The sequence below is a fragment of the Cetorhinus maximus genome, chromosome 8, assembly GCF_964194155.1.
Source record: "Cetorhinus maximus chromosome 8, sCetMax3.hap1.1, whole genome shotgun sequence".
NCBI classification, from domain to species: domain Eukaryota; kingdom Metazoa; phylum Chordata; class Chondrichthyes; order Lamniformes; family Cetorhinidae; genus Cetorhinus; species Cetorhinus maximus.
In genome coordinates, this window is record NC_135886.1 from 41,544,474 (window position 1) to 41,565,728 (window position 21,255).

Here is a 21,255-nt window from a genome sequence, read left to right on the forward strand (position 1 = left end):
TTTTCCCTGGAGCAGAGGAGATTGAGGGGGCACATGATTGAGGTGTATAAAATTATGAGGGGCATAGATAGGGTAGACAGGAAGGAACTTTTCCTCTTGGTGGAGGGATCAATAACCGGGGGCATAGATTTAAAATAAGGGGCAGGAGGTTTAGAGAGGATGTTAGGAAGAATTTTTTTCACCCAGAGGAACTCACTGCCTCATAACATTTAAGAAGTATTTGGATGTGCACTTGCGATGCCATGGCATACAAGGCTATGGGCCTAGTGCAAGAAAATGGGATTAGAATAGTTAGGTACTTGTTTGACTGGCACAGACTCAATGGGCTGAAGGGCCTTTTTTTCTGCACTGTAGACCTCTACGACTCTATAAAGCACAATGTAGTTATTGCAGAAATGCAAAATATCACCTGGGTATTTTTCTGAGTTTGGGGCTGAGTAACATTGTGGGAGGGAGTTTTATCTAAAAGAATGGAAGAACCCCCTCACTTCACAGTAAAACATGTGAAATTCCTAACTTTTCAAGAAAGTAAAAATAAAATTCCTAAAGCACAATGCAGAATAATATGGGAACAACCCAAGAATATATGCGCATGTCAGCAGAAAAAAGCAGAACAAACCGAACTGACCTAAAGCAACCTTAGTTATTATGTAAAGCAGATGACTGACATTGTTAGTGCTGAGTAATGGACTTTGTTAGTAAGTTTTTTTTCTCCTTACTACTATCCCACACCTACCCCCCACAACCCCACATTCTCAGAGGAATCTTCCCTCGCCTAAAGTTTCCTCAGTTACCAATTCACCAACCTCATCCAGTCTATTTGGCCTCTGACCTGTTCAGCTTGCCGAAGCTGTATTTCCAGTGCCTTCTGCATCTCCTCATGCTGCTGTTTCCTTCGCTGCTCTTCTTCCTTTAGAAGTGTTTCTGCCTGGCGCTGGGCCTGAAGTGAAGGAGGAAAAATACCTCATATTTTAGAACATTAGCTTCAATCATTTAAAATTAAAATGAGTACTTTTCATTTTTGAACTCAATGTTATCACTTGACACTAGAATTAATAATATTGCCCACGGCCTACATGTGCCCTGACCAACACCTAGCTTTTGGAGGTCCTGCGGTTACATATGTCAATAATCATATTTGACCATGAAAGATATAAGGGTCATGCTGAAAAGGCTAAAGAAGAAGGTCGAATGACATTCACAAAAACATTGGCCCATGGGCCTTAAAGAGTCATTCCAGTGCCTTTAGACAAAGTGTTTTGGAACTATAAAGGAGGCCCAACACAAGCCAGGCCAGAGTTTTAGATGTTTTAAAATGTTTGTTAAAGATGACTCTGAAATAGGAGTTTATTGTGATTAAAGCCACTTGATGGAACATATACAATTGGGTTTACTTAGTTAACTTATTATAAGCTTTACTTACTTAACAGTATTAGAATGGTTTAACTGAAGATAGGATTAAGCACCACTCCCTCTCGCCACCCTTAACAAAAGATCTAGTCAGTAAAGGTTGTCTTTTCCCCACTTTGTCAATTTTCTCTTCAACTCTCCATTTTTCTGGGGTGAAAATCAGTGAATACCAGACGCCTCCAGTAACTCACTCAAATACATTCATGTGTGAAGCCTGATCATGTTGGCAAGCTATACATTTTTGGTGGCTGGACCTCATCCAGCTTGATTCATTTGATGAGGCTCATTAATCGATTTTTTTCCCTCTAATCTAGAAATCCAATGGCCATTTACTGCGAACACCTCATTCAGCACATACACGGTGAGCGAATTAGTACTTCCGTGGTCTGCATGCATTATTCACTGGATAATCTCACTGCGGTATTGGGAAACTCTTAAAAAACTACTTGAGCACTTGAGTATTTATTCTGAAAGTCTAGAAGAAAAAACAGCCAAAATGAGGCTGAATTGAAAGATCAGAGTAACATTTTCAATCTGATCTTGAGCTGAGTAACCATATTGTCACCCACAAAGTCCATTGAGTCCACCAAGTTGTTATAATGTTTGAATGCCTGTTTAAGTGGCATTCTTCTTAATTAGGACATGAAAGGAAATGCTATCACTATTTTGCTGACAATACATCCAAATCGTATCTGTAATAGAGCTAGATAATGGCAAGAATGTCACCCATAGGGAGGCCATTTTTACCAGTTAAAGTCTTTAGAAAATGTTACGCTTCTGGAATGGTTGAAATGAGACTAGAAATGCTGCCACTGATTCAGGTACTATTACATTGTATTATAGGGCAGGATTTTTCAGTCGTGGGGTTTCAGGCTCCACCACCTGAAGAGTTGGCGGGAACGCATTCCTGATCACAATAGCCTTGCAGGCATTTAAAGCTCCATGGAGTGTCAGTCAATTGGCTGGATGCAACACTTTCACCCTTCACTTGGGAGGAAGTCCTGCCTCAGAATGCTGCCAGCCAATCAGATTGGCTGCCAGTTCCGTAGTCCCAGCAGCACCAGTGACAGAAGTAGCCAGGATTGGGCCTGCAAACGGTCCCCAGGTTCTAAGTCACAGAGTCCAGTCCCAGCTAAGTGCAAGGGATCTCATGGTGGGGAGAGGAGACGAGGCCCGGCAGGGATGTGGAGAGTGAGGTGAGGGTCTTGATCAAGAGGCTGGGAGGAATGGGGGAGCACCTTGAGTGGGGCAGACCTTGTGAGAGACACCCTCCCAGCCCACCCTGTTCCTGCCTGAAGCCCCAGCAATTTAACCAGGTGGGTTCCCCCCACCACCCCGATCCCCTCCCTCCAGCCTCAAAATTAAGACAGGGTGGCAAGCAGCCCTAAGGGACTCCATTGGGGTGAGGGCGGGCGGGCCGTCGCAGGCCTCGATTGCCCCCATAAACATGAGAACATAGGAAATAGGAGCAGGAATAGGCCATTCAGCCCTTCGAGACTGCTCCGCTATCCAATGAGATCATGGCTGATCTTCAACTTCAACACCATTTTCCTGCACTACCTCTTGATGTTTTTAATATGTTGAAATCTATTGATAGTCTTGAACAGACTCAAAGACTGAGGGTCCACAGCCCTCTGGGGCAGAGAATTCCAAAGATTCACCACTCTCTGAGTGAAGAAATTCCTCCTCGTCTCAGTCCTAAATGATTGGCCCCTTATTCTGAGACTGTGTCCCCTGGTTCTAGACACCCCCCACTAGCCAGGGGAATCATCCTTCCTGCATCTATCCTGTCGAACCCTGTAAGAATTTTGTATTGTCCGAATGAGATCGTCACTCATTCTTTTGAACTCCAGAGAAAAGAGGCTCAGTCTATTTAATATTTTCTCATAGGACAATCCCTCCATCCCAGGAATTTGAGTGCAAAGAAGATTTACCAATCTGTCTATGGCAAGTATATCATTCCTTAGGTAAGGAGACCAAAACTACAAACAGTACTCCAGGTATGGTCTCATCAAGGCTTTATATAACTGCAGCAAGACATCTTTTCCCCTATACTCAAATCCTCTAGTAATAAAGGCCAGCATACCATTTGCCTTCTTAATTCCTGCTGTACCTGCATGTTAGCTTTCAGCGGCTCATGAACAAGGACACCAAAATCCCTTTGAAATTCAACACTTCCCAGCCTCTCACCATTTAAAAAGTGCTCTATATTTCTGTTTTTCCTGCCAAAATGGATAACCTCACATTTCTGCAAAGTATATTCCATCTGCCAAATTTTTGCCCACTCACCTAGCCTCTCCAAATCCCCTTAAGTGTCTTTGCATCCTCCTCCACAATTCACACTTCCACCTAGTTTTGTGTCACCTGCGAACTTGGAAATACTACATTAATCCCCACATCCAAATCATTGATATAGATTGTGAATAGCTGGGGCCCAATCACTGGTCCTTCTGGTACCCCAATAGTCACACTCTGCCCCCACTCGGCAACTGGAAAAAGCTGCCCTAAGTGTCCTGTTATCCTCCTTTATTTCAGATTCCAGCATTTGCAGTCAGGTCGGGGGCAGGTGGGGGGGCAGGTCACCTGGGGAATTTTACTGGCCTCCCCGGCAGCCATTCTATCCATAATGTAGTCAGCTTAACTAATAAAACAGCTCATAGCTACAAGTTATCTTAAATCATTAGCTTACCCTCAAAATGATTAAGTACATAAAATACTGTTTACAAACATCTGCTGGATGCAAGTCCATTCTATGAGCACAAGTAATTTTGTTGCATTATATCGTTTTATGAACCAAAATTATCGGGGTCCCACATCAGTCCCTTTATTTGTAAGTCACCACAAAACATCCTCATCGCTGATCCCAAAACTGTCAGATTAACACACATTAAAATGAACGCAAATAGGGACTAATGGCTCTTTTTGGTTAGCAATGTCAATTAAACTAATATTTTATCACGGTTTTGATCATTTAAAGAGTGCCTCATGAGAGGTGCTGACACATTGAAGTGAATTGTTTATGAGTTGTGGTCAGAGAATCATTTGCAATGGTTTCTTTTCCACTCCTGGTACGTTATCCCTGGTGTCCCACAAAGCTTTTTCCTTGGCTCCCTCCTATTTCTAATTTACATGCTGTCCCTCAGCGATATCATCCAAAAACACAACTTTACATTTCACTTGTATGCTGACGAGATCCAGCTCTGCCTCACCACCACCTCTCTCTACCCCTCCGCTGTGTCTAAATCATTGGACTGCTTAACCAACATCGAGTCCTGGATGGGCAGAAATTTTCTCCAATTAAATATTGAGGAGACTGAAGCCATTGTTTTCGGTTCCCACCACAAACTCTGTTCCCCAGCTACTGACTCCATCTCTCTCCCTGGGTACTACATGAGGCTGAACCAGGCTTTTCTCAACTTTGGTGTCATATTTGTCCTTGAGGTGAGTGTCTGGCCACATGTGCATGCATCACTAAGACTCCTGTTTCCTCCTCAACATCGCTCATCTCCCCGCCACCCCTCCCCCGCCCCCCACCACTGCCCCACTGCCTTAGCTCATCTGCTGCTGAAATCCTCATCCATGCCTCTTTTACCTCTAGACCTGACTATATGCTCTCCTAGCCTGCCTCCTCCATCCTGCACCCTCCATAAACCTGAGGATATCCGAAACTCTACTGCCTGTATTCCTCTAATGTTTTATTCAATCATCACCCCTGTGCTTGCTGACCTACATTGGCTCCTAGTTTAAATAATGCCTCGACTTCAAAATTCCCTTCCTTGTTTTCAAATCCCCCACAGGCCTCACCCCTCCCTATCTCTGTAACCTCCGTCAGCCCTACAACCTTTTGAGAAATCTACTTCTTGGTGTTTGTTACAAGATGCCTTTTCCATTATCTTCTGCTAACCACTATTACCTCTTTAAGCAGTTCCAGCTCCTGCAGTTTTCTTTCCTTCTCTTCCTGGAGCTGTTTGAGTCTCTGAAGTTCTTCCTCCTTCGCTGCTTTCTGTTTCTCCCGAAGGGCTCGCTGATCATGCCTTTTCTGTTTTAAATCCTTGTGCAAAGATTTCTTCCCCTCTGCCTGTAACCGGATTGCTGTCTGAATGGCTGAAGGCAAAGATCAAAAGGAAATGAAACGGCATGTAGCCAGGCCCTTAAATCCACAGAGAAAAATAGAGAAACCATTATGCTTGTCCCCAGTCTTTTCCCATTCCCTCCCCTATTGTCCCTGAAGTGGTATCTCATGTTGATATTTAATGACATGTCCACGGACAGGCTTCCGTCATTGAACATCCCTTATGGGTGGGTCTAGACATGGAGCATGTTGGACTATTCATTCAACTATTGATGGGCAGGCAGGAGAGGTGAAATTCAAAGCCAAGCCAAATGCTACCTTCACATGATGTTAACACATTGCTATTGATCGTTAGCAAGAAGCCATGAAGAATAAGAACCGTGGCCAATTCTGCCCTGCTCCCTGACCTAGGAGACTGAGTCCAATGCTTCCCTGGATGTAAGCAATTGCTTACATAAGGTAGTGAAAGGCTGCTCGGATCTTTGCAACCACACACTGGAACGAGTATTTTGAGAAAAGAGCGGGAATGCACATTGTAAAAAATATGGGCAGAAGCCAACCACCGCCCATGATCAGGGCCGGACTGTGATTTCACGCTGGAGGGGAGGGCAAGTGGGGTGAGCAGGGAACTTGGCGCATGCGTGTGAGTGCGCACTGGAAAAGCTCCCTGAGGCACATGAAGAGCTCTGAAAAACAAAAACAAAGAATTTTTAAATGTTATAAAACATGTCCCCTCATGGGATTCTGTAATATGAGCAGGGACATGTTACGAATAAGATGCAAAATTTTTTTATTTTATTTTTATTTGCTGTTGGAAACCTCATCCCACCTGTGGATGAGGCTTCCTAAAAAGTGTAACGGCTGCTTGACCTTTTCGCCTGTCCGCCAACCATAAGGTTGGACGGGCAGCAAAAACTTTAAGTTAATTAATACTTTAATGGCCTTAATAGGCTTTCTAATTGTCGGTGGGCGTGATGCCAATTCCCCCGCACGCCTGCCGACCAAACTATCGCGCAACTGCGCATTGACTTTGGGACGCACGCGCGTCATTTCATGTCGAACAGGTCAGGTGCACACTCGCTGAGGTGAAAATTCTGCCCAATTAGAGCTTTTTGGAACTGAATACTATCAGATAACACTTGATCTATTGATTGACGGAGGGTTGCCAGTGTCCAGGCTCTGGGCCACTGACAGATAACATTGTGTGAATAAAAACACTTTTAACAAAATTATCTAAATGCAATCTTTGCATTCTCAGGTGTGTTTCGAGTACAAGCAACTCATTTCAGATTAATCCTTTTACCTGTTGTCCATTCCTGTCGCTGCTTTGTGTCTGATGCACTCATCTCATAAGTTCTTGATGGCGTCTTTACACAGAACATGCATCTCTTCCCATCTCGGTCCGATAGAATCTTAAAAATAAATATATTAATAATGATGTATATTTGAATTACAAATCTGTAGCAGAATTTTCTGTGAATTAATGACAAGAGTTCCACAGGCATATTTCACAAAACTTGTGACCCATGACACAGTCGTAAATGGTTCGTTGGTTAACCATGTTCACCTCTACACAGCAGTTCCTGTCCAGAGGAATGCAGCCTTTCTTTTCCTTACGATCTTCACTCACATAGTAGCTAAGGGTGCTTGGTTTGAGGATGAACCATCGCTCAGTCCAGTTGCGCCTCAACTGGCCCTTCTTCCACAAGTAGCCCTGGCACAACACAGGAAGGTGAAAACAAATCAGAAATAATTCCTTCAGTTTTGAAAATAGTTATTGATGGTATTAATAAGAATGCAAGCAAGGTAAAGCAAATATACCAGCACACAAAATACAAGTGACAAATGCAACTGCTCTTAATAATTATACATTCTGTTGTTTAAACCAGCAGGTAAGAGGCATCAACTGATTAATTATGATTATGTAGCTTATAATTTCTGGTACTAAACTCTGCTTAGGTTGGTTTCTTATGGTGATTAAATTATTTCCCAATTTTATTTTTTATTATTTGTTCATGGGATGGTGGTGTCACTGGCTAGGGCAGCATTTGCCCATCACTAATTGCCCTTGAGAAAGTGGTGGTGAGTTGTCTTCTTGAACCGCTGCAATCTACGTGGTGTAGGTACACCCACAGTGCTGTTAAGGAGGGAGTTCCCGGATTTTGACCCAGCAACAGTGGAGGAACGGCGATATAGTTTCAAGTCATGATGGTGTGTGGCTTGGAGGGGAACTTGCAGATGGTGGTGTTCCCATGCATCTGCTGCCCTTGTCCTTCTAGGCGGTAGAGGTCACGGGTTGTCAAAAGAGCCTCGGTGAGTTGCTGCAGTGCATCTTTTAGATGGTACACACTGCTGCCACTGTGCATCGGTGTTGGAGGGAGTGAGTCTTTAAGGTGGTAGATGGGGTGCCAATCAAGCGGGCTGCTTTGTTCTGAATGGTATGAAGCTAAGGATTAAACTCTAAACGGAAAGTGAATTGACTTAATTCCTACCAAACACGGTGACAATTTCTTTAATATACAATCATCTAGCTTTCTTCGTCCTTCCTTAGGAGACTAAAATGCAACAGGACCTGATCACCTACATCCATGGATTCTAAAAGAGATAGCTGCAGAGATAGTGCATGCTCTGGCTAGAATTTTCCAAAATTCACTAGATTCTGGAATGGTCCCAGCAGATTGGAAGTTAGCAAACATGACACAGCTATTCAAGAAAGGAGGGAGGGAGAAAACAGAAAAGTACAGGCCAGTTAGCCTGACATCAGTCATCGGGAAAGTGTTGGAATCTATTATTAAGCAAGTCTTAACAATGCACTTAGAAAATCATACAAATCAGACAAAGTCAACATGGTTTTATGAAAGGGAAATTATGTTTAACAAATTTCTTAAGAGTTTTTTTGAGGACGTAACTAGTAGAGTAGATAAAGGGGAACCAGTAGATGTAGTATACATAGATTTCCTAAAGAATTTGATAAGGTGCCACACAAAAGGTTAATCAGCAAGATAAGGGCTCATAGAGTTGGGGGTAATATATTAGCAAGGATAGAGGATTGGTTAATGGACAGGAAGCGGAAAGAGGGCATAAATGGGACATTTTCAAGTTGGCAAGCTGTGGCCAGTGGAGTGCCGCAAGGATCAGTGCTGGAGCCTCAGCTATTTATAATCTATATTAATGACTTAGACAAGGGGACTGAAAGAAATGTATCTAAATTTGCTGACAATACAAAGCTAGGTAGGAATGTAAGATGTGAGGAGAACACAAAGAGGCTATAAACAGATACAGACAGGTTAAGTGAGTGGACAACAAGATGGCAGATGGAGTATAATGTGGGGAAGTGTGAGGTTATTTAATATAAAATAAAAACAGAAAATGCTGGAAAAACTCAGCAGGTCTGGCAGCATCTGTGGAGAGAGAAACAGAGTTAACATTTCGAGTCCGTATAATCTTCTTCAGGTTATTTACTTTGGCTGTAAGAATAGTAAAACAGAATATTTTTTAAAAGGCATGAAACTTGTAAATGTTGATGTTCAGAGGCACCTGGATGTGTATATACTGCTAAGTCAAAGTAAACTTGAAAGCACAGCGAGCAATTAGGAAGACAAATAGCATGTTGCCCTTTATTGCAAGGCGATTAGATTACAGGAGTAAAGAAGTATTGCTACAATTGTACAGGGCTTTGGTGAGACTACACCCCTGTATGTTTTCCATATTTAAGGAACAATATACCTTCAATGGAGACAGTGCAGTGAAGGTTCACTAGTTGGTCCCTGGGATGAACGAGTTGTTCTATGCTGAGAAACTGAGTAAATTGAGCCTATATTCTCTGGAGTTTAGAAGAATGAGAGGTGATCTTGTTAAAATATACAAGATTCTGAAGGGGTTTGACAGGATAGGCACAGAGGTTATTTCCATTGGTTGGGGAATCTGGAACAGTCTCAGAAGAAGGGGTTGATCAGTTAGGACTGAGATGAAGGGTAATTTCTTCACTCAAAGGGCTCTGAATTTTTGGAATTCACTACCCCAAAGAATTGTGGATTTTCCATCGTTGACTATGTTTATGACTGGGATAGACAGATGTTTGGTCTCTTAAGGAATTAAGAGATATGGGGAGCGGGTGGGAAAGTAGAAACCCCCAGATCAGCTGTGATTGTTTTGAATTGTGGAGCAAGCTCGATGGGCCGTATGGTCTACTCTTGCTTCTATTTCTGCTGTTTATGTTTCAATTGTTTGGAAGCAAAAGAATTTCATGTTTACTTCAATTGCTCCTTCAGGGCTGGCTTTCATTCAAGTTTTACTCAGTTTTTGTTTGAAGATAGTACCAACATTGAGGCTTGCTTAATGGGAATGTAGATTGGAGAACTGGGCGTAGAGTTTAGCACTCCTGATTTTCCAGTCACTGAATCAACAAATAGTCATTTCCAAGATTCATCTAGATTCATCATCTGCCTGCTCCCAGGAAATAAGATAAACATGCGAACAAAAGCGATCAAAAATACCAGCTAGCATTAACAGTGAAGGCTTTGATACATTGTATTTAAATGAACTTGAACTTTTAACAAACCCATTCTCCAATGGTGTAAGCAGCAGTTTTACAATTCCACACGCTTCCTCCAAATTGCAACTTCATGCCCATTGTTGGATACACTTCTACATAATGAGCACAAATATCAGACCCACAATATCCCACTTATAACATGTGTTCTCCAGTATTTCTGAAACATAGTTGAATACTTGGGGTATCGATCAAGAATCAAGCTTTACATCAAAGTGTCGCTATTATTGCCTGGAAATCAAAGTGGATCTGATGAAAGCCTTGGTGAAATGCTCCATTAATGTGTCAACCTTATTTTGAGGAAGGAGATGGAAAAAATTCTTAGCAGCAGCAGCTTTGGATTCAGAAATTTAATTTGATTAAAAATGAATCAAAACATGATTTTAAAAATGCAAATTATGCACAGTCAGGCAAAGTCAACCAATGATACTGTGCTAACACAATGCAATTTAAATATGAATTTATTTAATAAAATATGTGACTGAATGTAAACTCCTGAAGTTCCAACGTTAAAAATGACATAATTCCTGGTAAAAGCACGGATCCTACAGTAAAGTTCCTTATAACTGTGCATGATAAGGGTTTAAACCCTAGTGGATGGAGTTTAGAATAACAGTTTTTTATATGTAATTATATATTTTAATTTATGCTTTCATTTATCACATTATCATTAACAAAATCACAGAATAATTACAGCACAGGAGGCCATTTGACCCATCGTGTCTGTGCTGGCTCTTGGTAGCAGCAATTTATCTGGTGCCACTCCTCCGCCTTCTCCCCAGAGCCCTGCATATTTTTCTTTTTCAGTTAACATTGCAATTTTGTGAAGGTCTGAATTAATTTTCAACTAGAGCACTAGAATAATCAAACATTTTATCCACATTCTGCACAGCTCTTCTCTCAAAGGCAAGAGCTACCTTGCATGCATGATGACAGTAAAGTCATCTTTAATTAGAAGGAATGCAGGAATGTAAATCCATCTGCCTGTGCTTGTGACTCAGAGATAAAGGTGCAGAGAAGAGTTGTGAAGTGAGCCAAAAAGAGATGCAGTGATTTTTATCAAGATTCATCCCACGCAGCTCAGTATAACAGAACTCTGTGCTCTGTGGGCTGTTCCCAGGGACATGCGCTGAGACGAACATCAACTGCTGCTGGAGGACCATAAACTCAGTGAAAGAAGCTCTTTGGTCTGCCTGACACTTGTTGGTCTTCCTGTGCAAAGAGCTGTCCACGGTCAAGTAATGCAGACCAGCAAGGTTCAGGATTTTGTGCTGAGGGACACACTAAACCTTGGGGCTCAATGGAGAAAGGCCTATGCCTAAGGCCCTCTTGCCACAAAGTACCAAAGGGCTGGTACTCGTGTAAAACCCATTGGGTTGTAGGTAGCAGAGAATGTTTGACATGAAATATAAATGTATATTGTAAATATAATTTGTAGTTGTAAGTTTAGTGAGACACCTCAGTGTGCCACATTCTGTTTTGAAAGAAACTAAACTGTATTGCACTCTAAGCAATGCCAAATTTGAAAAGTTAGGAAATGTACCTTTGCTATTTTTATGAATAAAATATATTTTTTGAGAAAAGGGAATCAAAAATTCCAGAGCATTTACTTGAAAAATACGTACTTGTTTAAGCACATCCTCAATAATTTCTTGATAGACCTCCTGCACTGCCATTGTGATCGTCTCTTTCTCGATCCCCCTGGTAAATCTCCCAGAATTCACCCACTCCAGAAGCACCCAGACTGTGATTCCATTCTGCTGTGAGGGCTCCTGGGCGAAGAAATCATCCAGCTCCCCTGCACTCCACTCCACATTCATCTCTGTGCAGACTTTTTTCAGAAGATACTCCACCTATAGTGAGAACAAAGAACAATGCCACTCAGATACATAGTTCACAAACAAAACACTGTTGTCCAATCAGTCATATATGACCAGATGGGTCTTAACCTTTTTGAATATAGCTTTTTCAGAATATAAAATCCAATTTTTTCCGAAATTATTCTGACCTTCAGAACCCAGGATATTGTGTTGGCCGATTCTTACCTACATGCACCTTTAGTGATCCTTCAACTTTATAGAACACTGGGCCGAATCTTCCAAGGAGTGGCAATTACTGTTAGATTGCCACCGCCCTCCTATTTTTTTACCCTGTTCCGGGGCTCCGCATTTCTGGCCCAGGCTTCCGAACTGGGCCTCTTCAGAAACGCGGAGAGTGCCCGTTCTCGGAGTGAACAGGATTGTAGGGCGAAAACCAAGCCATGCCCCCTTTCTATGATGATATCTGCTGTATTTTCATAAGTCTTCATTCATGGAGGGACCTTGGGGGTGGTGGGGCGGTAGGAATTCAGAGGGCCCAGGGGTGGGGTGGGGGAGGAACTCAGATCGTCTGGGTGGGGCAGAGGTCGGAAAGTCTGGGGGGCAGAGGTCGGAGGGTCCGGGGTGGAGGGAGTCAGAGGGTCCAGGAGCTAAAGAGTTGGCGGGGTGAGTCGGAGGGTCAGGTGGGTGAGTCAGGGGGTTAGGGGACGTTGGAGGGTCGGGGGGCTGTCGGAGTGTCGGGGGTGGGGGGCTGTTGGAGGGTCAGGGGGGGCTGTCGGAGGCATCAGTTCCCAGGAGTTAGATATGGTATTTTCCTGTCTAATATTTCCTGGGTAACTACCCAGGTGGCTAAGATGGAAGCATCTGAAGTCTCCAAGTCTAACTTAGAGTTGGAGACTTCCTCAGAAGTTCCCGGCCACAGGGGAATTGCCCATTGGAAGTTGAAAATTTCTGGGCAATTCCTGTGGAATCCTTGCACTGGGACTTCCAAGGGGCCCTGTAGCACCAGGTACGGTTTCCAACCATCCGGAGACTGGAGATCTTGGCCAATATTTATAAGGAGTGGTGGGGGGAATGGGGCATTGGGTATGGTGGTTTGTGGCTTTACAGGAGGAGTTATTTAGGTTTTAAAAGGTGAGAGAAATATAATACACGTCCATTGGGAGATTAGCAACTTTTGTCTTGAAGTTACATTTTGAACCACACGATAGTAAATTGCCACCCTCCACCTACTACACAGAAATACTGTACATAGAATTTACAGCACAGAAACAGGCCATTTGGTCCAACTGATCTACACTGTTGTTTATACTCCTATGCGAACTTCCTTCCAGCCTACATTATTTAACTCTATCTGCATATGCTCCTACTCAGCCAATGTTTCTTACAGCTGTACTGGATAAGATCTTTAAATTAAGGACCAAAACTCATACAACATCACCAAATTTGAAATGAATAGAAGAGATGGAATTAATCAAACTGATGTCACCAGGTGTGGATTTTAAAATCTATAGATTGTTGGAAGAAAAATCCTGACGTTGTCAAAAAAAATCTGAGGGAGGAAATGGGTTCACAGTTTTGAGATCTTGAACAAGGTAGGCAAGAACTGATGTGCTCATCAATCAACTGCTAATGGTCTGGCTAAAAGTTAACTGAAAAGTCATATTTTTGGAGCTCAACAGAATTCAAGAGCATGGGCTCGACCACTCAGTTAAATTACAGACATTTGTTAAATGTATAGCAGTGATTCAGAATTTATGAGATTCTGGGAGAGCGATTGCCAAGAAGGACAAAGGCAGCAGATGCATGGGAACACCACCACCTGCAAGCTCTCTTCCAAGACACACACCATCCTGACTTGGAACAATATCGCCATTTCTTTACAGTTGCCAGGTCAAAACCCTGGAACTTCCTGTCTAGCAGCGCTGTGGGTGTTCCCACATTGAGTACAGCAATTCAGGAAGGCAGCTCACCACCCTCTCAAGGGCAATTGGGATGGACAATAAATGCTGACTTTGTCAGCAATGCTCACATTCAATGAACCAAACAAAGTTGAAGTTTTAAGCAGCTATGTTAAACTATCATTTTGACTGATACTTCAGAAAGCCATGCAGTATTGGTGTTTTGTTTTAAAAAGGTGGATAAAGAAAGAAATCCAGGATGCTTCTAGCGTGCTTTTCTTAAAAGCACATTATTCCAATGAGTGACATGTTTTTTATTCATTACAAAACTATACATATGGACTGTGTGATTAGGACCAAATTTGTTGAACTGAAAGACTTGGGGAAGATTAAGCTGTTCACTTTCATGGATAGTGGAATGGAGACAACTTTATTGAAAATAGTTCCTGAGGCATCTGTGCTGGTACTTGGAGGATTGATACTGTAGATGGAAAGTTGCATGTAGCTGTCCTCATTATATCCTATAGAATTTTTGGGGGGGCTGAGGTTCCTCACCTTCCTACCCTTCAATTATCTCCCCTCATTTGCTCAAAGTGCTGAGTTGTGGTGAACTTCCACGAATGCTGGATCCACTTTGGCATCTTGGCCCAGGAACTTGCCTGATATCCACACAGACACACCTTCCACGAGGAATTTCAGGGACAGTAAATCGTAATTTGGAATCATGGCTCATTTTGTCCTTCAAAGCCCAAAAATGCTAAGGACACCTGTAGAAACTTTACCATGAAACTGAATGAAAGCAGCTAACCCAGCAGAGTTTCAGGGATCAGGTTTGAGTCCTGTATGACTCAGTACTGCACTAGAGAGACTGCACCTACCAGGGAAGCTATTTCCTCTGATTTCAATTACAGTAGGAGTAGAAAGTAATGGACATTTAATCTATTATAATGGATGCAAATTATTATATGGTGCTGATATATAATACATATTTTATTTACGAAGTGTACGTCTGACAGGACAGCCTGTAATAACTTCACTATTCAGTTTGGCTTCTCATATTTACTTAAGTCATTGCTAATATTAGTAATCCATACATAGCATTCAAACTAAATGAAAAAAATTGGAACATGTATTTGCCATACAAGTGATTTCAACATTGTTCATACCTCAGTCACATGCACTGTTTTGCTGAGCTAATATGTATATTATAAACTGAATATGCTATTATAAACAGAAGGGCACATTAAAAACTATGGGGCCAGTACTGAAATTCATTGGGTGCCCATTCCCTGGAAAATTGAGTGCAGAAGCCGCAATGTAACCATAGCACCCAGCACACCTTAATGTGGGCAGCCAGCATGAATGGTATTGTACACAAGGTTCATTAGGCTCCTGAAAAAATGGTAAAATTTAAGATGTCAACCCATTATGCAATCGGCACACCTGAGCAGTGATCCAATCTCTTGGTGCACTTTTGGAAGAGGCATTGACCAGTATGCCCCAATTCAAAACCCCAATCCATCTTGCCTGATTTCCCCACCTCTCCGCCATCCCCCACCACCCCCCATAACATCCCAGTCACATGCAAACTCTGCCCCGTGCTCTGGGAAGTCAGCAGCCTTTCATTGATCACCACTGTTCGAAATTCTGGCCGTGGTGCTTCCCAGCATATCACGAACGATGTGGCTGGATCACTAGAAAAGTATTCAAACAACTCAACTTCATTAGGGAAGGCCGGCTCCTTCCTGCACAGGCATGTGGTACCTAACAGTAGTGACACTGCTTAGGAGCCATGTTAACAACTCCATTCGTTGAGCTTTGATAGGAATATTTTCATTCAGAATACAATAGCCCACCAAGATGGAAAGTTTGTCTGCTTTAGTACATTCTGCTAAAGTGATTTTTCTATTAGTTGGTTCCCTGTGCCTCTGGTCAGTGTCAGATTGTTGAACGTCCTGATGCTCCAATCCCAAAACTCAGAGTATCCCTCCATTTCCAAAATTGCAGCCCCCATCACTGGATTGCATGATTATGTGGTACACAGGAAATATTTTATATAACTCCATTAGGTTGTGCAGTTATGACACCATCGGAGTGATTAGGACATCTCCCTCTTAATTCAGCAATTGGAAAGTATGCCCAGTAGCAGCCATGTTACTGTGTTTACAAAGTTTAAAATCACAGTGATCTTCATTTCGTGGGATTCAAACATGCTCAAAGTATTCCAACAGCAATTTTGTGGTCAGTTATCAAATAATAATTACAAGCATGAGTCTTTGAAAGAATTATGTGACTCCAGAAATTGTAAGTAATATTGTAAGTAAAAACGTACATCACTAAGGGGCATTCATATCTCAATGTGTATGAAGTCAACTACATGCCCACCATCTTTGGAAATCCTGCTAGTGCCTAGAATCCCTGGTTCAATTTTGTTGGGAGGGATACGCACTAGCTTCCTATGTATGAGTTTGCACTGTCCCAGCATAATCCCACCCAGGATGTTGTTCAGCTCAGTGAGTTTATAACTTTCAGATGGAAAACTTGTTGAAAGATTAGCCAAATATTGAATTAGCAGATCACATGACTTGAATAAAAACAGAAGATTCTGATAGAGCGGAATCAGACAAAATCTTTCCTCCTGTAGGGAACAGCATAACTAGAGGCGATCAATATAAGATAGTCACCAAGGAATCTAATAGGGAATTCAGAAGAAACTTCTTTACCCAAAGAGTCATGAGAATGTGGAACCTGCTACCATAAGGAGTGGTTAAGGAGAATAATATTGATGCATTTAAGGGGAAGTTAGACAATCAATTGAGAGAGGAGGAAATAGATGGCTATGATGGTAGATTTAGATGAGAAAAGATGGGAGGAGGCTCGAGTCGAGCATAAATACTAGCTGGCATGGGCCAAATAGCCTGTTTCCGTGTCACATACCCTGTGAATGTAATCTAACGTAACGGAAGATGTTGAAAACTCAGGTCAGTCAGTGCCTGTGGAGAGCAGAGAAGGGTTCATGTTTTAGGTGTGGCCCCCTCGTCAAGATTGGAGGATTTTACAGATGAACAATTAAAAAGGATCAGAATAAAGGCAAAGGGAGTAAAGGTTAGCAACGAATGGCAAATAGTCTGAGATACAAACTAAAATCATGTTGAAAATAGGTACAAAACAAGGTGATTTTTGTAACACTACCACCGCATTTACACTTAAGAGGTGTTTAGACTCTACTGTTGGAGACTGGCATTTGTGCAGTGCAAAGTCTAAATGTTAAAATTCAAATATTAAAACTTGCATTAAATAGGTATTTTATGTGCATGGAAATAATTAAGTGCTGCAATGGCAGCGAGGTTGAAGTTTTTAAGTACTTCTCAGTAGCAAAGAAAGTGCCTCAAAAGCTACAGGAAGTGTGGTTTCAGAGGGCTGCACTAACTTCAGATCTCAACTGGTTACACCAGAACCAGTTTCCGCACATACCTGTTTCAAAAAAATGCACCACTGGTTCAAATCTGAAGCAGAGGGTTATAACAGGACTTGGGACCTCAATAAGTCTTTTGCCAATGTCACAATTTGAAGCACTAGGAATTTTTATGCAACTTAATTACCTTTGATTTCAAATAAATTATGAAAATCTTCTGTACATGTTTAGAAACTTCTTGAACTGGATATACCACTGATCAATAGTTTTGTTCTCCAAGACATTAAATCAGCTGCATTTAGAAGCAGCTTAAGAATTATTTAATATAGGCAACACCATAGAAGATTTTTGGCTCAATGGTTATAGCAGATAGCAGTGGGGGAGGGGTTAGGGGTGGTATTGGGATTAAAGGACATCCACTTGGGTTTGAATGAAGATTTAAATGATAGGCTGAGCTTCTAGTCAGAGCTAATTTGGCTGAACAATATTTCCTTCCTGTCATACACTGTTAGCTCAACTTTGTCTCCATGCCTCTGTTGGAATTGCTGAGCTATGCAGACCAGAAAGTCCCAGTTGTGATTCCTGGTGTGTGCTGACTTAACCGATTTCAGTCAATTTACTGGTAAAGGCAAAACGTGGAGGTTGATTTTCTGAGTCCATATTGCAAGTTACACCCACAATCTCTCGATATAGTCAGCTGGTGGGTGAGGCTCCCCAGTGAAGCCAGAAAATTCGGTCCCTGCCTTTGGGCCATGGGCGACTGGAGATAACCAGCCAGGGCTCCCACTCCTGACTGCTCTCTAGTGACCGCTGCTGGTAAATGTGTACATGTACTGTCAGGTGAAGGAAGAATCAGGGTGGTCTGTGATACCCTTCCCGCCAGCCATCTACAAATTACTGGTCTGTCTAGTGTCCAGGCTGACATGTTCAGAATGGTCACATGGGTGAGGTGATAGAAGGCGCCTGGTATCTATGTGGTAGCGTACTCCAACACAGGTCAGCAACACAACAGAGTACAGGGGGAAGAAAACAAGAAAAAAAAGGATTACATTTATATAGTGCCTTTTGTGACCACCAGATGTCTCAAAGCACTTTACAGCCAATGAAGAGCTTTAAGTGTAGTCACTATGGTAATGTAGGAAACTCAGCAGTCTATTAGTGTGCAGCAAGCTCCCACAAAAAGAAACATGATAATGAATGGATAGTCTGATTTTGGTGATGTTGATTGAGGAATAAACATTGCCCAGAACACTGACGATAACTCCCTTGCTCTTCTTCATAGTACCATAGAATCTTACTTCACCCAAGAGCATGGACAGGGCCTCGGTTTAACATCGCAACCAAAAGACGGCACATCTACAAGTGCAGCACTCCTAGGCACTGCATTGGACTGTCAGCCTTTGATTTTTTTTGTGTTTAAGTCCCCAAGTGAGACTTGAATCATGGAACCATGTGACTCAGAGGAGTGTGTGGAACCACCTGAGCCATGGCTGTCATGTTTAACTTGGCAACTCTCAAGTCCGTCTGTTTTCGTCTTCACAATCATGCAGAAAGGCATTTTCTCAAGCAACACAGGAAACCACAATTGTGTATAAGCCAATAATTTTACTTAAGGACCAAAATGCTCAAAACTAAATAGCTTTTCAGAATTATTTTAATAAGGTGCAAAATATAAATTTATAAACAAAGATAAAGTTGATGCACCTAGATATTCAATATGATGGTACTGTAAATTAAGCATTAAATTTTGCCACAGAAGAATGTTTCAGTCATCTTTGGCAACAGCACATGAAGTGATAAGACACCTCTGTACTGGGAGCAGGCGATGCACATTTTTCAGGTTTAGGTTAGGGAATAAACAGTTGCGAACGCAGGTTATTATAGGTTATTATTCTGTTCAGTAATTCACAACATCTATTTGTTTCTACGGTTTACACAAAGGCAATTTATCATTTATTCCAATATTATCTGAAAATGATGTTCCAGAAGCTTAATTCTGGAGCTGTCAATGCAAGCTGAACATGGGGCAATTTCTTTGGCCTAATAAAAAAAGAAAAACTTGCATTTATGTTGCACTGTTCACTGCTGTAGTGTGGGAAATACTGCAGCCAATTTGCACACAAGAAACTCCCACAAATAGCACTGTGATAATGATCAGATAATCTGGTTGATTGAGGGATAAATATTGGCCAGGACACAGAGGATAACTACCTTGCTTTTCTTCAAAATAGTGCCATACGATCCATGTGAGCAGGCAGCTAGGACTTTGGTTTAGTGTCTCATCTGCAAGGTGGCACCTCCAACAGTTCAGCAATCCCACAGTACTGCAATGGAGTGCAGTGAAGATTTCTGTGCACACATGCAGCCACCTCAACTTGAATCATATCAGCCATTTTATTGCCTCACAAACACACACACACATACATATATATATATATATTTACAAAAAGCAAAATTACAATCTGTTGCTGATTTTGACCTTTAAGTCTGCAAGATCAACTCGAGGCTTGGTCCACATCTCTAACTCATCTCTGAATGTCCATTATTGTTTGTGTAATTTTACTGCCATTTTAGACCTTTGCTCTTCTGTGCCCCACCCTGTACAAAGGCACTGCGCTTTTTCATTCTTCACAGTTGTTAACTCTGCTCCAAAGTGATGTACAGGTCATAAATGTTTGTGCCAATTTTGTTTCTTTATCATGAGTCATAAGTTCCCTTATGTCTGCCTGAGAAACAACAATAGCCTCCCAATAGACAGTAACTGATTTCCAATGTCAATCGATATATACTGAGGAGGGGGATGGTGGGGGTGGGGGTGGGGTGGCAGACAAACAGTAAAAGAAATGAAGCCCAGTGCTTAGCTATAGCCCAACTGGCTGTAAGCCGTTTAAAGTGCTCTCTCAGTACAAGTGCAGTAGTTTTTTTCCCCCCCAAGAATGCAGCGCTGTAAAATGTGGAAGTGGGGGGTTCCCCTTGAGCTGGGTCAGCAGTTGATTTTGTAGAGCAGAAAGATCAAGAAAGGTTTGGGACCTTGGATAGTGAGTGGGTGGAGGTTGAAAAGCCACGAGCGCTTGCGATGGGAGCGAGAGTGAGCAGGGGTAGGGATTTGGAAGTGGAACTGAATGAAAGCTGTAATTCCCTCTCAACCCCAGTAATTTTACAAAAGGGCTTTTGCAGGTGTTTGTGTTGTGGTCATAATGTAATTACCGTCAGTATGTTGGCAATGACAACATAATTACACAACTCCCTTCAAATAAAAGGCTACTGACTCAGGGGTCATAAGGAAATCATTTTGGGAACTCCATTCCCAAAGCTCCAGGGAAAACACCAAAGCTGCATTCCTGGTCATGATGGGGAGTAAATTTAAATGATTTAAGCAAAGTTTGTGTGTGTGTTAATTATGAAAGCACAGCATGAACTTAACTCCCTGCTGGAACCAAACATGCAGCTTTTTTATACCTACTCAATGCCAGGGTGGGAGCGAAGTGGGCAGGTAGGCAGAAGGCCAGGTCAGCTGGCAGTAGGGTTGCTAACTCTGGCTTGACCTATTCCTAGAGATGTAATTGTGCGACATTTGATCACATGGCATTTGATCATGTGTCAGTTCATGATGCATAATCATGAGATTTAATGGCATGTATTGCATTTACGTTAGTTGAACGGCTTAGTATCTCCAAACTGCAAATAAAATACCTGACTTTATATACAGTGAGATGAGATGAATAACAATTTATAAAACAACAAAATAAAGGAATAGAAAAATCAGGATAAGTAGTTTAAATAAAAACCACTTTTTTGATGTTTCTATAATATCAGCTGCAATGAGAAGTCTCAAGTAAACATAGCTGATTCAGCAAAAATATCACTGAAATAAGTAACTTCTAACTTAAGTTTTCATACAATTTTATGACTTTTTATAACAAACAGCAAGTTAATAAACACAATCAATGTGAAACCTAATTCAACTCACTGGCTCTTACACTCAACCACTGAAGCTCAGTTTCAGGGAGATGAGGCTCAGTCCACAGAGTTAAGCACCAAAGCTGTCTGACATTCAGGACAAAGCACAAAAGCACACATCACAGGCC

At 41.9% G+C, this 21,255-nt stretch overlaps 1 protein-coding gene across 1 annotated transcript in view; it reads right to left on the reverse strand.

The window, feature by feature from the left end:
• The window catches only part of LOC144683575 (differentially expressed in FDCP 6 homolog), a 169,443-nt gene that overhangs the window by 31,929 nt on the left and 116,259 nt on the right, over positions 1 to 21,255 (reverse strand). The window contains exons 4-8 of the mRNA XM_078546726.1: positions 11,660 to 11,887; positions 7,050 to 7,196; positions 6,786 to 6,894; positions 5,324 to 5,514; positions 833 to 940 (exon numbers count right to left, since the gene is read on the reverse strand). Of these exons, the coding sequence (XP_078402852.1) occupies positions 833 to 940; positions 5,324 to 5,514; positions 6,786 to 6,894; positions 7,050 to 7,196; positions 11,660 to 11,887 (783 nt within the window). The remainder of the gene's footprint in view (positions 1 to 832; positions 941 to 5,323; positions 5,515 to 6,785; positions 6,895 to 7,049; positions 7,197 to 11,659; positions 11,888 to 21,255) is intronic.